The sequence below is a fragment of the Marmota marmota genome, unplaced genomic scaffold (genome assembly GCF_001458135.2).
Source record: "Marmota marmota marmota unplaced genomic scaffold, marMar, whole genome shotgun sequence".
Lineage (NCBI taxonomy): Eukaryota > Metazoa > Chordata > Mammalia > Rodentia > Sciuridae > Marmota > Marmota marmota.
Genome location: NW_026000229.1, coordinates 523,356 through 541,300, shown reverse-complemented (window position 1 = coordinate 541,300; position 17,945 = coordinate 523,356). Strand labels below are relative to the sequence as shown.

At 41.3% G+C, this 17,945-nt stretch overlaps 1 protein-coding gene across 2 annotated transcripts in view; it reads left to right on the top strand.

Annotated features, from left to right (window-relative positions):
* The window catches only part of Atp10a (ATPase phospholipid transporting 10A (putative)), a 41,898-nt gene extending 27,135 nt beyond the window's left edge, over nt 1-14,763 (top strand). For both annotated transcript variants that reach the window (XM_048793423.1, XM_048793424.1), the window contains 8 exons: nt 898-1,228; nt 2,632-2,708; nt 6,275-6,400; nt 10,167-10,367; nt 12,470-12,550; nt 12,629-12,733; nt 13,084-13,271; nt 13,421-14,763. In XM_048793423.1, the coding sequence (XP_048649380.1) occupies nt 898-1,228; nt 2,632-2,708; nt 6,275-6,400; nt 10,167-10,367; nt 12,470-12,550; nt 12,629-12,733; nt 13,084-13,271; nt 13,421-14,039 (1,728 nt within the window). In that variant the 3' untranslated portion in view covers nt 14,040-14,763. The remainder of the gene's footprint in view (nt 1-897; nt 1,229-2,631; nt 2,709-6,274; nt 6,401-10,166; nt 10,368-12,469; nt 12,551-12,628; nt 12,734-13,083; nt 13,272-13,420) is intronic.
* Nucleotides 14,764-17,945: the final 3,182 nt, after the last annotated feature.

The following is a 17,945-nucleotide window of genomic DNA, read 5'->3' as shown; positions in this document are numbered from 1 at the left end:
ACATCTCCAATATCAGTTTTGAACATGCCCGTCTTTGACTTGCTATAATCATGAGTTTTTGTGTTACTAGCTGCTTGATTCTCATCCAAGAGGCAAAAACTATCCTTTAACTATCCTTTCTCGTTCTGTTTTCCTTAGTCTTTCTTTGTTTTCTGGATACAATACGTCTTTGATAGCATTGGTTGAACACAGTTGGATTTCCATAGTATGTTGCCAGGAGTTGATCACTAAGCCAGTAGCTCACTATGGAGGACCAGGAGTCACTCAGGACTTCCTCACATTGTGTTTATTTCCAGAAGTAATCGTCCCTTCTGGGGCTCCATTCCTGTCCCTGATTCCTAATGTAGATTTTCTTCCTCTCTCTCGAATTCAGATCCAGGTTTGGAAGGACACAGCCAATTAAAAACCTCAATAATTATGATTTATTAAATTTATTTTCTTTGTGGAATTGGAAAGAACACTGATAATTACATTTATTTAGGGGTTAATCACAACAAAGGCTTTGAAAGAGCTTTTCATCCAACTCTTGGTAGCTTAGAAGGAAAGAAGAAGAGTTAGTCAAGGGCCTCAGGGAAGTATAGAGACATGCAGGTGGGGATCCTCACCCTAACTAGCTACAATTACAGCCAAATGTCTCCAAGTGAAGATACTCCATTCAGAACTTTTCACTGTGTGATGGGTGATAAACTACAATCTCACAGAAACTTGGTGCACTGTCTTCTGTGCTGGAAGTCATGCTCTTCAGCTGCACTTAGCTTCTGGAGGGCAGCCTTTTAGGCAGCCAGATACTCCAGTCTGGAGTCCTAGAAGGATCATCAGCTCAGATATGTTGAGGCAGGTGACTTGGGTCTGTGGTGTGGTCCCTAGTGAACTGGTGCCGTCTCCTGTCTGTTTCAGGAAGCCTGTGCAGCCCTGCTGGATCAGTGTCTGCACCACGTGCAGTCCCGGGGTTCCCACAGGCCCCCTGAGAAGACCGAAAGCTCTGTGAATGTGGGATTCTCCCCTCTGTACCTGGCCTCCGCCACACCCACTGTCTCTGGCCCCAGCCCAAGCCTTGTGATTGATGGAAGAAGTTTGGCCTATGCCCTTGAGAAAAACCTGGAGGACAAATTTCTTTTCCTCGCCAAGCAGTGCCGCTCAGTTCTCTGCTGTCGGTCAACCCCTCTGCAGAAAAGTATGGTGGTAAAGCTGGTCAGAAGCAAGCTGAAGGCCATGACCCTGGCAATAGGCAAGTATCCAGGCTGACCAGGCAGGGGCCCATCTCCCCCAACTGTCTCATTCAGCTGCTTTCTCCCAAGCAGTCTCGTTTCTAATACTCTCCCTTGGAAAACCATAACATGGGAAAAGCATTTCTCTTCATTGTTTTTCATTTATAAAATCATACTCTATGTGATAAAGTGAGAAACATGTTCCAAATATAAAAATTTACAATGGAAAGCCACAAAATATAGTGGTAGGTACAGGTACATGTCATGAAGTTGGTAGTACAGTGCTAATTTAGAAGATGGAATTTACACTGTTTCTTGGGAGACAGAACATTAGAGACCTGCCTGTCCCAGGCAGTCCTGGAAAAAGTGAGGGGTCTACATGATCAGTGTTAACCCAGGCCAACTAAGAAAGAGGGAAGAGACAAGGACAGGGGTTTCTGGTCTCCATGCGGCTGCTGGGGTCCAAGGCTCTACAATGTTTTAAGGATCCAGACAAATGATGATCAGAATTCCCATAGCTCATCTGGCTGACTGTTCTAAGACAAGCATTTCATTAAATAAATCCATTATCAGATATAAATGGCTGTACTACTTTACATCATTTACTTAAGGATTGACTGTGTATATAATGGAAATTTTCCTTGCAGGTTCTACTGGCCTGGAGAACCTTCCAGGTTCTTCTCCAGTGACACAGTGGTGGTGACGTTCCATATTATGTAACACTCCAAATTTGTATATCTGCACCTTTTATTATTTGTATAGCTTGAAATATATGCTGTGATTTGGGCTGTTCTGCTTCCCAGTTCCAAGAATGGTTACTGTTACTGAGTGATAATTACTCTATGTCCCTGCTTGTCCTTTCCTAAAGGTGTTGAGGGGCCCGACTTATCCATGTGTTCCTATACATTTGTCTATCAGCAACTTGATAAAATAAATGGGTCCCAAGGTGTACACATTAGTTAATATGCTGACTGGTAATCAAGATGCAAAAAGAGCTGCATGGTGTACACTTCTTCACTTTGTTTTGAAAACTGTTTGGGAGAGTATGACTTGGAGTAGCCTTGGCTACCTGGCTGCAGTAGTTGAGTAACTATAATAATGATGAAATGATAGCATCTTTCATTGTACCCAATATATATTAAGGGCTCTGTAGGAACTGACAGTGAAAAAGGAACACTAAATTAGAAGGTAATTTGGTACTAGCCTGATTTCTGGTGTGGCTGGCAGTTCAGATGTCTTACTATGGTTTGCTCTGACTGCTTAACTCAGTTCTCCCAGGGAAGGTGCTGTACTCTTTTCCCTGATCTTCCCTAATACTATTTCACAGGACTCAGTCCAGTGGGGACCCCAAGAAGAACCATCATGTCCACTAGATTCTGCACATCTCATCTCAAATGATTCTTCCCACCTGTGCTGTTTCTAGGTGATGGAGCCAATGATGTCAGCATGATCCAGGTGGCAGACGTGGGTGTGGGCATATCAGGCCAGGAGGGCATGCAGGTAAAGACCAGTTGGGGCTGTCCCTAGGCACCAAGTGGCCCCCATTGGCCTCTTATACTGTCTTGCCATGAGCTGCCCCGGACTTCCCCTGGGCTGTCTCATGAAGCTAGGGGATTTGGCTTCAGTACACCTGATGTTCACCTTCTGCTAAGCCAGAGGGAGAAGATGAGGTGGAATGTCACTCTCCGTATTTATGAAACAACGTGCCATAAACATATCTGCCTGTGTCTACCAGAGTATATTTTGGGGGAATCAGTGTGGTTCTGAGAGAGGCAAAGTGAGTCATTGCCTTCTCTCTGGCTCTTGATGGCTCATCCCTAGGAAGCACTTACTGTTCCCAAACACTAGTGATACCATTTGAAAAATGGCCTTTGCTGTAGTGCTGTTGAAACCTGGTGTCACCATAAAATTGGAAGGTAGCCACCTTGACTTCCATGGAAATGCAGCTCTGCATTTTTCATTTGTCACTATGTCAGTTCTCAGTGTTCCAGAAGTTGAACACATGAGTTAATTAAAAATGTGTTTCTTTTTGATACAGTATTATGACAATTTCCTGCATCTGATCAAATTTGAATCATAACATTTTTTAATTCAGTGAAGACTTTTGAAAGCCATTCATTGAATGTTTTTCTAAAAATCAGGATGTTGGCCACCATGTATTCATTGGTTAAATCATTCACTCATTCATTCATTCAAATCACAGTTATTTATTAAGTACTTACTATGTGCCAGGCCTGTGCCGAGATCATTAATTTTCTTTCTTGATGTAAAAATAACAGTCAGATGGAAGATCTCTAGTTGGAAACACCTTGGTGTCTATGGGGAATTTGTTCCAAAATCCCCAGTGAACACAAAAATCTACAAATGCCCAAATCTTTTACATTAATGGTGTAATATTTGCGTATAATCTACACAATTCTCTCCCATACTTTAATCATCTCTAGCTTATTTCTAATACCTAGTACAATGTAAATGCTAAGTAAATAGCTGTTCATACTGCATTGTTTAGGGAATAATGACAAGAAAGCAAAACATCTGTACATTTTCAGCACAGATGCATTTTTCCCCCAAATATTTTCCGTCTCCAGTTGTTTAAGTCTGCATATGCAAATCTCACAATAGGAAGGCTCACTATAGAAGAATGAAAAGTTTGCAAACTTAGATCATCAGTTATCCAAACCAATTCTTAAAGACTTCAAAGCAAATATCTCTATACCACTTCCTGTCAATATGTAAGGGTTTAAAAGGCTTTATGTGTTCTTTAATTCATTTATTCCATTATTCATTCTCTCAAAAAATTATTCATTCAGACCTCACTTTTGTCAGGTACAGACTTAAAGATGCAGAGTCCATCAGATACAATCCTGTCCTCAGTGGAGTCAGTCTAAACACTCTGTCAAAAGGGACAGAAAGGGGCTGGAGGTGTAAATCAGTGGTAGAGCCCTTGCCTAGCATGTGCAAGACCCTGAGGCTCAATTCCCAGTATCATCCAGAAATCAAAATAGGTCCATGGGCTGCAAGATAGACTTCTAGGTTGTCTTTAGAGAAGGAACCCTGTTTAGAGCTAAGGTAGCCCACCTGAATCCCCAGCCTTCTGGCCTCCTACTTACCCCCAAATCTATCAATAAACAGAATCTTATCCCTCTATAAAAGTGGCTTTGCAAATGCCTCAGAGCTATTTTGGAAATTCCAGGAAAGCCAGGATGATAGATGTTGTGCTTGTTCTGTAACCTTAGTTCTTACTCAGGACTTGGCTGCAGAGGCTGCTCCACAAATATGGTGGACCAGTAAGCCCACAAAGACCAAGCATCTCAGAGATGCATATCTCTGTTGCCCTCTCCACTGCTGCTTATCCTTGCTTATCCTCAATGGCTCCACCCCAACCCCTGATGCTGCTGCCACCACAGCAAGGCTTCAGCATAGTTTCCCTTCATTTACTGGACTAAAATGCAAGACACAGGGTCATATTCACCTGTAAACTGAGCACTTAGAACTGTAAGCAGTATCAGTATGTAAAATAAGTAAGTAGCTTAAATAAATCTGGAAGCATTCAGCAACACTCTACCTAGAAGTTATACCTTCCCAAAGCTGCATTTCAAGGCAAATGTACTATGGCTCAGGTGTTCCATCACTGCTCACATGATTTGAGTCAGAGATCCCCATAGAGGAGGCTTGTGCTTACCTTGAGTAAAGGAGCAGTGGTGGCAGCTGTGTCCTCTCCCCAGACACTTGCTTAACATTAGGGTCTTTAATACAAAAGATATTTACTTGTTAAGTTTCTCTGCATGTAAGATTGACAGGCACTGCCCTAGTCAGCTCTTCACTACTAGAAATCGTGAAAACAGAGAAATGCTGAAAAAGTTTTTAAAAAATTATTCATTTTGTTCATTCAACAAATGTTTCTTTTAAAATTTATTTATTCTAATTTGTTATACTTGACAGCAGAATTCTTTTCAATTCATAATATATATACGGAGCACAAATTTTCATTTATCTGGTTGTACACAAATTAGAGTCACACCATTTGTGTTTTCATACATATACTTAGGGTAATGATGTCCATCTCATTCCACCATATTTCATACCCACATTCCCCCCTGTTACACTCCCTCCCTTTCCCCAATCCAAAATTCCTTCATTCCACCCATGGTCCCCACCCTCCCCCAACAAATGTTTCTTGAGCTTCCACCATTTGCATGGTACTGTGCTGGATATTGTGAATAGGCAAAAGTAAGTCATACTTATTTCTTTTTAAACTTCCTGGAGGAAGAAAATTGTACAAGTAGCAAAATAGTGACTGAAGTCAGATGAGGGTGAGGGAACTGCTGAGATTAGGCCCAAGATAGATTTACCTTTGGTCCTCCATATCCACGGGTTCTTCATCTGCAGATTCAAATAATGGAATGGTAAATATTTGGATTTGTGTGTGTGTGTGCTAAACATATACAGATATTTTCTTGTCAGTTTTTATTAAATAATACAGTAAAATGACTATTTATTCTTCTGGGGAGAAATAAAGCAAAATGTACTTTCAGGGTGGCCAAACAAAAAGGACAACTATGGTTGATCTTTGGGTTGAGATCATGGTGTGGTTTAGAGGAATATGATATCCAGGGCTGGAGAAAGGTGGGAAAATTCCATGCATCTGCAGTTTGTGGGTTGTTAAAAGATAGCATGGACCCATGTGCATGTATAAATATGCCACAGTGAATTCCACTTATATGTATATTCATAAATCACCAATCAAAAATAAATAAAGGAGAAAAAAACCCAGCAGGGACTTATTTTTAAAAAAAAGACAAAATCTTTTTAAACCCATCAGTTACATATCTAATGTTTGAAGCCTTAAATGAATCCTGTAAAGTGATATCCCAGACGAGAGCATTTATTGAGATTGAACATTTTTAATTAAAAGAGATGATGAAGGAGACAGTGGTCAAGTCACACTTAACGGTGTTTGAAGCTGGATTTTTCCTTCCATATTTTGCCTTGCATTTGGGATAGGTAAGACAGACCTTATGCTGTGTGAGGCATCACCAATAATGGGAATTCTTCTCTCTTTCAAGGCAGTGATGGCCAGTGACTTTGCAGTGCCAAGATTCCGATATTTGGAGAGACTCTTAATTGTCCATGGACATTGGTGCTACTCCCGGCTGGCCAACATGGTGCTATATTTCTTCTACAAAAACACAGTAGGTATTAGACACCAGTCTTTAGAGTTTCTTAATTAAAAGGCCTGGCATATTTAGAATCATCACCTAAATGAGACCTGTAGGTCACCCCAGGGCCTCTTGTCATTCCATCCTCCTCAGCTTCTGTGAATGTCCCTCAGTCCTCCAGTCCTTGCCTGGATTTGCATTCTGTAAGCTCAGAAAACCAACTCATGGGCACATGAGGGAGAAGGTCCTGGGAACAAGAGGGTCCACATGTGACTGAATACTGGAATCTGAATCACTTTGTATATGTGCTTCTCAGGAGTGTGCTTCTATTATAGACACCCTACTTTCTCTAGAGCAGATAGGGAAGATCATAGAATTAGTAGAAGTGTGCTTGGTAGTCTTGGGATCATAAGGTTACTTGGTCACACTAAGATTCCAATATTCAATTGTATCTGTTGGAGACACACCCATCCCAGGCCTGTCAGGGAGTCTCCAGGTCAAAGCGGTACAGATTTAGGCCAGGCAGGAAAGGGGCCACCACACTTTTCTGGGCTTGCAGGGCTGACACGCCCCCTTGTGGCCAGCTCTATCTATAGCTAAACTGACCCTTCAGTGAAGCCTTGCCCAGGCCAGATAGGCTGCAGATCATTCTTTCTGTCTAGGGAGTGAATACAGTGCCCTGTTTTATCCATTTCATCTGAATTTTAATGTTCATCTTAGTTCCTTCACTGATAAGTCTTTAGAATGCTTTCTACGTAGTCCTGCAGGATGGATCACAAGACTGTCACAGAATCCTGCCCCACTGATGAAAGATTTCCAGATACTCTGCTGAAAAGTTGCTAGGTTGCTGCTCAGTGGTCCTGCCTCTGAGCGCTTACACCCAGTATAACAAGTACTAAACAAACTCTTGGGACAAATGACCTTCCAGGGTAGATACAAAATCTAGCTGTCTAGACATCAAAAATCCAATGTCAAGATTATCCTGTAGTCTTCTGAAAAAGAATAAAATAAGTTAAAAAGTATATATTTTTCTAATTCCATTTGAAATCTCCATGCTAAATTTAAATTGACATCAGCATACCCTTTGTTCATGTTCATAATGGTTTGTTCCGGAGGCTGACGCCTACCTTTCCATTCCCATCCTCTCCCACCCACTCACTCTTTCCTGATTTTCAAAATGTCTTCTAGCAAATGAATACAGATGATCAGAACCAATCGGGGCATGTCTAATTGGATAGGTTTGGGCCTGGAAATTAATTCAGAGTTCTGCCTGGGACTATAACCAAGGAAAGCTGGTATACTGTTCCTGCCCTTGCTAGTTCATTTCTTCTTTCTGCCTACCTGCTGGAATTGAATCCCAGCCCAGTGAGACCTCAAAGAAGCAGTTGCAAACATAGAGGCTCCTAGGTGTGAGCAGGTGGGTGAGGTGTTTGCGGGGGTGGGGGTGGGGGTTCCTGCTTCATTTCTGTCACTCACTAGCAGTAGGAACAATAGCAAGTTGCAAATGCTCCTAAGCATATCATGGAGTAACTCTCCCAGTAAACTTACTGCAAGTTGAAAGTATCCCAATTTGAAAACACACTGAATACTCCTAACCTACGTAACATCATAGCTTAGCTGCACAGCACACTGCAGAGCTTTTGCTGTTTCCTCCTGTGATTTCATGGCTGATTGGAGCTCCAGCTCAAAGCCACTGCCCAGCATTTTGAGAAATTAGGACCACATATTCCTAGTCCAGGCAAAGATCCAAATTCAAAATTTAAGGTTAGGTTTCTCCTGAAGGCATATTGCTTTCTCATCATTTTAGTAAAAAAAAAATGCTAAGTTGAACCATGGTAGGTTCAGGACCATCTGTAGTTGCCTTCTTTGGGTGTTTTTTTCTGGGGGCCCAGGGATGGGGAGAATTTTGGGAATTCATTTTGGGAATTCAGCTAGCAATCTCAGTTTAATTCCCAATTAAAATTTCTCAGATTAAGAGAATAGCAACAAAGACTTAGGCCAAGCCACTCAATATTTTAAATGTAAACAAAAGTCAGAGTGGCCACTTAGGATGGGCAAAACCCCCTGCTTGTCATGGTGAACCTGCCCTTGTTGGAGGACCAGGGAGGGCAAAATAGCACCTGTTTCTATTCCATATAAGATGAAGGGCTTTTGTCAACAAGCATTTGTCTACATGAAGAGTTCAAGTAAAATCACTCTGCTTTCTATCATGAGAGATTCATTAGTTTTAAGAATAAGTTGGCCTTCCTTCCCAATAAAGAGCAAAGAAGAAGTGTTTCCATGGTAACAGTGGTTTGTGAACAAAGCTCTTTGGTAGTACAGGAAAAAAACTCAATTATCTAAGTACTTTTATTCCTCTTTTCCTTGACTCCATTTGCTCGAGGATGACTCATTAGGCTAAGCCTGTGGGGGTGAGTGCAAGAGAGTCACCTGTGGGAGGAAGAAAGGGAAGAAAGTCAATGAAAAGTTCTTAATTTATCCCTTGTTGGCATGGAAGGGGAAACTTACCTAGTAAGAAATTTCAACCATAGAAGGAAACAGGACTTGGAGGAGATGTTTCATCCACATGGACTAGAATTTCTCCTGATCTCGCAAAAAGCCACTTTCAGGTCAAGAAACCAAAGCTCAGAGAGGTTACTCTGTGAGTGAGTCAGTGTTAAAAGGGTCAATAGTTGCAGTTTCAGAACCAAACCCAGGCTTTGTGGTGCCCACTAGAGAGTGTTCCTCCACTGTACCACGTTCTCTTTGGGGACCATCTCTGCCCATTGAACCAAGTTGAACAAGTTGGGTTTATTGCTCATACAATGACAAAGGTCAAGTTATTTCACCTCTTGGAAGCTCCATTTCCTTTTCTGTAAATGGTCAGAACACCAGCCCTGCTTGAGCCTCAAACTAAGGAAATGGTGATCCTACTGACATAACAGCATGCCTCAGGTGAGCATCTACAGTGTGCCAGGCCTTGGTGAGAGCTTTAAAAATGCTGTAGGTCCTTCAGTACTCAACAATCCCATGGCTAAATATCATTGGTTATATCCATGTTGTGGACAAGGAAACTGAAGCATAGCAATGAAATGATATGTGCCAAATGGTACAGGAAATTAATTCAGAGTAAGTCTGCCTGGGACTATAACCAAGGAAAGCTGGTATACTGTTACTGCCCTTGCTAGTTCATTCCTCCTTTCTGCCTACCTGCTGGAATTAAATCCCCAGCACAGGGAGGCCTCAAATAAGCAGTTGCAAACACAGAGGCTCCTAGGTATGAGCAGGTGGATGAGGTGTTTGCAGAGGTGGGGGGGATTCCTGTTTCATTTCTGTCAATCATTGCCCACTGTTCCTCATCAAGAGGGTATGTGACTAGAGAGGGAAATGAAATCAGAGATGTAGGTTCTGTTTGGATCATGAACAGAGGAGAGTCCTGGGTAGAAGCCACAGGTTGGCAGCTAATTAGCCCTCTTGAAATGTAAGCAGCCCTAGACTACCCTGTCAAACCTTGATTTTGTTTTATACTAATGATCTATACAGCTCTCACTCCTCACAGGACTGCTCCTGAGAATTCTAAATTCCCGCTTCCAGTCCCTTATGTTTAAGGGAATGAGAAGGGTTGGGGGAAGAGAAGGAGGGACAGTCAGAGGCAGAAACCAACATCAGGGCTCAAGGATTAGGCAGCCTTTGGAAGAATAGCTGCCTATCAATTTAATCTTTTCAGTTTCCCATCTAAGGGAGCTAAGGATCCTGCAGAATTTAACTGTAAAGAGAACTAGAGAATCGCCTGTTGTCATTTTTCCTTTCTGGATTGCAGATGTTCGTGGGCCTCCTGTTTTGGTTCCAGTTTTACTGTGGTTTCTCTGCATCAGCAATGATTGACCAATGGTATCTAATCTTCTTTAATCTACTATTCTCGTCACTTCCCCAGCTTGTGACTGGGGTGCTGGACAAGGATGTACCAGCCCATGTGCTGCTTTTGAAGCCACAGCTCTACAAGAGTGGCCAGAATATGGAGGTAAGCTTTCCTGAGTCTCCTGGCCCTTTGCCTCTATGTCCACCTTCCAGAAAGTGCAAGTCCCCTTTAAGTAGACACTTTGCACAAATCGTTAAAACTCTAGAATCCAGCCTATGGAAGGATAAAAACAGATGCTGTCTTTGAACCCCATAGTGTGCATTGTACTGGCTTTGAGTTTCTATAACAAAATACCTGAGATATTTAACTTATAGAAGAAAATGGTTATTTAGCTCATGGGTCTGGAGGTTCCAGTTCCAAGATAAAGTATAACCATCACTTTTCAGTGGGGGTGCTATGTAGCAATGGTGGAGAGCACATGGTGGAGGAAACATTAGAAGCCAGAAAACAAAGAGAAAGAGACTAGAGTCCCACCATCCCTTAAAGGGCACACTCCAGTGACCTAAGAACCTCCTTCTCAGGCCCAACTTCCTAAAGATTCCACAACATCCCAGTAGTACCACCATGCATAAAGCTTTTAATATGTCGACCTTTTGGGAATGTTCAAAATCCAAACGATAGTGTGCATTATGTATATTGAGTTCATCTCCACCCTAGTTCTTTCCAAAAGCCCAAGGAAAAGTCCATCCCAGATCTTTGAATCTAATGACTGAGGTTCAAATAGGATTTTTTTCTAAAGAATGCCAAAATTTTTTTTTTGTTTTTGTTTTAAAAATGATCCAATGAGATTAAGAAGACAGACCCATAGGGAAAACCATTTAATCATTGGAAGAATAAACAGATGTAAATATATGTTTGCGTCAACACCACTACATGATTGACACACTAACAACCAGGTATTCTCAGCCAGCCATCAAATAAACCATCTAAGTGCTTCTCTGGCAAGTTTGCACTCTGTGTGTTTAAAAAAAAGAATGCCATACCCCGTTTATCATACAATAATCTCTAATTCAGAGTTCGTTCACTTACAAAACTTACAAGTTAACTTCCCCTGTCCACCTCTGTGGTCATTTGATTTCCACATTGACAGGCTGGGCAGTGTTGTCAAGGTTCTGGATCAGGCAAATGAAGAGGTTTCTGTTTGGTACTAGTTATCTCCTTAGCTGGCCTCAGTCCCCTTGGCTAGCCATGGGGCAAAGATGCTGCAGGTTTGTCCTGTGAGTAAAGTAACCAATAGGAGGAGTGTACCCAGCTCTTTTTTTAAGTACTAGTATGTGCTCCTTTCTGATTTTCTGCATTTCCTGTAGGCCAGAGCCCATGCCAGGTATTTGAGGACTTAGGTGGGTTAAATATAAATTTGATCACCCAGCTAATGAAAATTCCATTTGTCAATATCAAGATCATTTTGGCCCATGGGTATAAAAGTCTGCTTCATGCTACTGTAACAAAATATCGAGGCAGTCTACTAATTTGACTCACAATATTAGAGGTCCAGGGTTGAAGCGCTGCATCTGGTAACGACTTTGTTGCTGGCAGAAACCTGAAGCAGCGCATGGCATCACATGGCAAGGGACAGAGGGCAAATATGTGGCTATGTCTCTTTTGATCTCTCTCCTTTTTTTATAAAGCCATCAGTATTCACTCTGATGTCTTTATCTGTTCTTAATCATGTCCCAAAAGTCCCCCTCTAAACTTTTTACAAACTTGATCAAATCATAGCTAAATCAGAACAAGAGTTTTTTTTTTTTATTTTTAACATTGGGGCACATCCATCATCTAGTTTTAAAATTTAAGATGTACTTTAAGAAACACCCTATGGGGCCCATCACCAAACCCTGACAAAGTGGAAGGGATGGAAGGGTTCAAATCAGGGAAAATGCCCAGAATGTCAAGTGTTCTTCCTACTTGAGGGAAATGTTCCTTAGTAAGATTTAGAAATCAGTTTCCTCTTTCACTGTTGACCTGTAACTACTATAGCTTGTGTTCTTGGTACAAAAGATCCCAGTGAGCAACTCAGCTACAAACAGTTCTGCAAGCATTTGGGTAATGGGGTTCTATCTACCAACTAGAGCCTTACCTTCCCAAAGTCCTAAATAGCAAGTTTTTGTCTGGTGCTTGGCATTCAGAGCTGCAGCATCCTAGAAAACATCATTTGAAGAGATGAGCATTTCCCTATAATCTCCGTGCTTGTTTTTGTGTTCCAGGAATATCGGCCACGTGCCTTCTGGTTAAACATGGTTGATGCTGCCTTCCAGAGCTTGGTTTGTTTTTTCATTCCTTACCTGGTAAGTTGACACACAGCATAGTTTTCCCCATCAGCTGCATCTGGGGACCCACAGACATGGGATACTGCTGTCTTTCAGGCCTACTATGACTCAGATGTGGACATGTTTACTTGGGGAACTCCCATCACAGCAATCGCACTGTTCACTTTCCTGCTGCACCTGGGTATTGAAACCAGAACCTGGGTAAGAGTCGCAGACATGGTCACATCCCAAAGGGGCCCTCATGTTGCAGACCCCACACTTCCGGCAGGTTCCATGAGATACAGCTTTTTTTTTTTTTTTTTTTAAGCAGACTGCCCACTGCCCACACTTATGAACATTCCTCACTGTCTTGTTTTCTTATCTTGCCCCTATGCCCCTGTCCCAGGCTGGTCCACAAGCTTCTGAGGCTTCACTAAGCCCTACCAGCCACCCATGACAAAGACTCCAGCTTTTACCAAGATTATAGAACATCACCTCCACTCACTGATGACTGTTGGGGTTTATTTGCCACTGTTAAGTTGAAATAAAACCCCTCTCTGTTTTTCCTTCAGACCTGGCTCAACTGGACAGCTTGTGTCTTTAGTATCTTTTTATTTTTCACCGTGGCTTTGATTTACAATGCTTCTTGTGCAACATGTTATCCTCCATCTAACCCTTATTGGACCATGCACACATTACTGGGAGACCCCGTGTTCTACTTGATTTGCCTCATAGCACCTATCACTGCATTGCTGCCCAGGTGGGTATCAGAGATGGTGTCTCTGAGTCCTAAGTGAGTACACAGAGCATGTGCATTGCTGTGCATTTCCCCCTGTGTGAGTAGAGTCTCAGGAAACAGGTACCTGTAGCAGTATCTGATTTTTTTTTTTTCTCATGTGCTCTTTCCAGATTGTTTTTCAAAGCCCTCCAGGGGAGCCTCTTCCCAACCCAACTTCAGCTGGCACGCCAGTCAGCCAAGAAATTTCTCAAGAAACCCAAAACTCCCAAAGAAATCTTAGTTCAGAAACATTTCCCTGGAGACCCAAAAACAGAGCTCTCGGAAGGGATGACCATGAGTCCCTCTGAAACCCTCTCCAAGGACTGTGCCTCAGAAGCTTCTCAGAACACACAGCAGCCATCCTGCTCCCTAAAGACCAGCAGGGAGCTCAGCACAGTGGACATAAGTATGCCATTGAGAGAGGACACCATGCAGGAAGGACTGGATGCTCAGGCCCCAGGATCCTCCAGGCCAGAGGAGGCTGTTTTAGAAGCATGTCCTGAGGACTCCAAGAGGAAACCCACCAGTACAAGCCAGGAACCCCCTCTATCGTCCCTCTTCAACCTGCCCAGTTTCGGTTCACTCAACTGGATCTCCTCCCTCTCAATGGTCAGTGGGCTGGGAAGTGTCTTCCAGTTCTCCAGAAGTAGTTTACACATGAACAAGCAGGATGGAGAGTTCCTGCCCAGCCCCCCACAGCCAGATCAGGACTTACATGGCTTACAGGGACAGGCCACAGACTACTTCTAGGATCACCTTCAAGGGACAGCAGCAGACAGTCACAGTGAAACCTTGAAATGGCCTTTTATATATATATAACGTAGATATTAATATTATTTATGTTTATTATTTGCACAGAAGAGTTCTAGGGAGATATATTTTTAAATGTTTCCAAGGTTAACACAGGAAACAAGAGGTACCAAAAAGAAAGTTTATTTTTTAAAGTTCTAAGTAGAGTATATTGAAAAGAAAAATAAAGAGCTTTAACATATAAATATATATATATATATATATATATATATATATAAAGTTGAAAGAAGAATGACACTTAAAAAGTGTCTTTGAATTTATTTTTTCATCTCATTTTGTAAGAAAAGGCAATATGACTTATTTTTTCTTCAACATGCGTGACCCTTGCTTTCCCTGAGTACACTCTTGTGATTAAGCCCAGTGAACCTGGGTAGGTGTGGACATGGATGGCAGTGAGGAGAGGTGATAGAGGGTAGGGCATGTGAACTCCCAAGACATATCCCTCCACTGGCTTCCATTTCTACCAACCCAGAAGGACTGTGGCTCTGCTTTACCCATGAAGGGGAAAGTGAGAACTCAAGAAAAACTCATGTGTGAAATTTATTCTGATGCTCAATTCAATGCAGGCACTTTGTAAAGATCTTGTAGGTATGACAGCCCTATGTAATATTTTGCCTGTTAAGATCATCACAAGCAATAAACAAACTTCACTTTGCAAAGACAATGTGTCCAGTCACCACAGTCATATGAAGTATTAATATATGACCTAATGGAGTGTGTTCTGAATACTGCGGGGAACTTCCTTTTAGATACTATGAAGAAAACAGCTCAGAGACACACTACCCTGTCACTGCACAGCTCCTTATACCTCAGCTTCCTGGACCAGGGCCATCAGCACTATCCAAACCCTTTCTGCCAAGAGGCTAGATGTTTTGAGCAATTATCTTCAGGCATTTGTCTGATGAGCCATTATTTCTGTCCCTCTAAAAAGAGAAAAAGAAGGGGGAAAGATTCTTTAAACAAAAAAAATCTACTGGGGATTCTTTTCTGAGCCCTTTATTTCAACTTTGTCAGACAGTCATTAATGTCATGACCACTCTGCTCAGTAATGAAGCTATGAAATAAGCAGGGTATCTGATTAAGTTATCAGGACTTCTGGCTCATGTGGACACCTACTGCCAAGTACAGCAATGAAAAAAGAACAAAAGGACAGTGAAATTTGGGGAAGAATTTCTAGTTATCCAGTCAGTGTGGTTCATTACAAGTACCAGAAAACATACTTTATTCTGGTCAAAATGAAAGGGAAGGCATAGCTCACTGTCTGCAGGTCCTGAGGAGGATGGGCTCCAGGTGATTGGACTCATCAAACCAGAATCCAGGGTGCTGTGGTTTGAAAGTATCCTCCAATATTCCTCCAATAGAAACTTAATTCCCACTGCAACTGTCTTGGGAGGTGGGGTCTTTGGGTGAGATGTTTAGATCATGAGGCTTCTGTCCCTATCAAAAAGGTTTGCAGGGTTTGGCTTTCTTTTGCCCTTATACCTTCTGCCATGTGAACATGCCTCAAGAAAAACCTTCACCAAACACAAGCACCTTGATTTGGAACTTTCCAGCATCCAGAACTGTGAAAATAAATCTGTTCTTTATAGAATACCTAGTTTCAGGTAATCTGGTTCAGCAATGCAGAATGCCTTGAGACACAGGGCTTTTCCCCCTCATCTCTTCCTTTAGTTTTTTTTGGGGGGTGGGGGTGGGGTTAGTTCTGTTCTAAGCCTGCCTCTGTTCTTGGTGATACATTTGCTGGAGTCATCCCTGATCATATCCACATATCACATCATCCACAGAAAGGAGAGGACACTTCTATACACATTGTAAGCTGAGTTCAGGTTTCCATAGCCTCACCCTATATAGATTGCATGGCAGCCTTAAAACCAGTTATTGCCATTTTGATGGGAGTGTGTCTTTTTGAGGTTTCCTTGCTGGAATTGCCAGAGTACCTGGACTGCATGAGTGCATGGACATTCAGAGGAATATTTGGGTCCTGTTTGATGGAGAGACACAAGGGAGACTGGAGGCAGCTTCAGTAGCCAGTGTTGCTGGACCAAAGATGGCAGTGGTCCTCACCCTGCCTGCTCCCTTCCTGATGCCTTTCAATTGTCTTTAGGGTAGAGCATATGAAAAGAATCTCCTTAGGAAGGTACACACTCTACTATTTCTTGAATTAAGCTAATGGTCATCAGCACAAAGTATCCATCCATAATCATATTAACCTGAATATCTGAGATTTTAAAATGCCCAGGTTCCAAATATTCTTTTCCTCGAAATCTACCCTTTCTACAAATGATCTCTCTTCTCTGTAGATACATCATCTTAGGTAATAGAGTGATCCAGGCAGGGGCTCTGGGAATATGCCTACCAAAACCAGTTTAAAGAAATAAACATTGTAAATGGCATTGACAGTTAGCTGCGTTGTAGGATGTGGAATAATCATAGAAATTTACAATAATTGTCACAACCAAGTTTGATTCAACTGAACATGAATGGAACTGAGTTTTATGATTATCTTACCAAATACTAATAACAAATCTAAAATCAATGGGAATGGGAAAGACAATAGAATGAATTGGACATAACTTTCCTATGTTTATATACGAATACATGACCAGTGTAACTCCACATCATGTACCACCACAAAAATGGGAAGTTCTATACTCCACATATGATATGTCAAAATACATTCTACGTCACGTATAAAAAAAAAAAAAAAAACAATGGGAAGCCTGGCTATCTAAGGCTGGCTCTGCTCTTGGGAACAAAATCGCTGGACTAGTTATTTAATGTTGTTCAGCATAGTTTGTTCAAAGTCAAAAACAATTCAATTAAAATTCTTGGAGGACAGGCATTATGTCCTGTTTGCCTTGTATCCCCATCACTTTGCACAGAATCTAGCAGTTTGAATGTGTTTGGTAAGTGTTGAATGAATGCAAGAATAAATGTTAAAAAAATTAAAGAAGTTAAGAAAAATTGCTTGTTACAACTCATTACTATTTGATATTTACTAGCAATTCTGGCTAAGGCAAATAAGATGAATTTTTTAAAAGAATCAGCATTAGAATGTCAAGAGACTGAAATTACCATTACTTATACATGATATGATTGTGTACCTGGAAAATTCAAATGAATAAACTAAAAAGATCTCAAAATTAATGACAGGAGGAAATAAATTGACCCACTATAAAGGAAACAAACCACAGCTTTTGTATAGAGCAAACCAGAAGAGAGGCTTGGAAAGATCTCATTCACCAATACACCACCAATGCCCCCCCCCCAAAAAAATACCTAACATACTGAAGAATAATTTCAATAAATATAAAGGCATCTCACCAGTGTTTAGGAAGATGAAATCCAACCAAGTCTTAACTATAAAAACATGACTCTTTTCTAAGAAATAAATATTGTAAAGGTGTTGCATTCCAAACAATTTCTGTAGCTTTTTTTTCCCTTCTTTTTCTGTGTTTAGGTGTTTCTGAAATAAACAAAGTGGTTTTAGAGTTTCACTGGAAGCATATACCAGCAAAAACATTAAAATCCCAACAAATAAAAGTCATTGAGGGAATGCTTGTATTTTATAGAATGAAGTGTTGCCCAATTCTAGAAGCAAACCTAAATCTAATTAAGATTGTTTTTTCAAAATGACCTATCAAAGAATAGAATCCTAGAACTAAAATGACTTCATTAATTATTTACTAGGACTAATTTTACAACATTCCCCATGCAGTAGCCTCTACCTTTCGACAATAGACAGGATCTAGAACCAGTAAAAAAATATTTACAAATTTATACAGGATAACTAGCCAATGATATAGAAAAATAATACATTTTTTATATATGAAAATTCAAACAAAT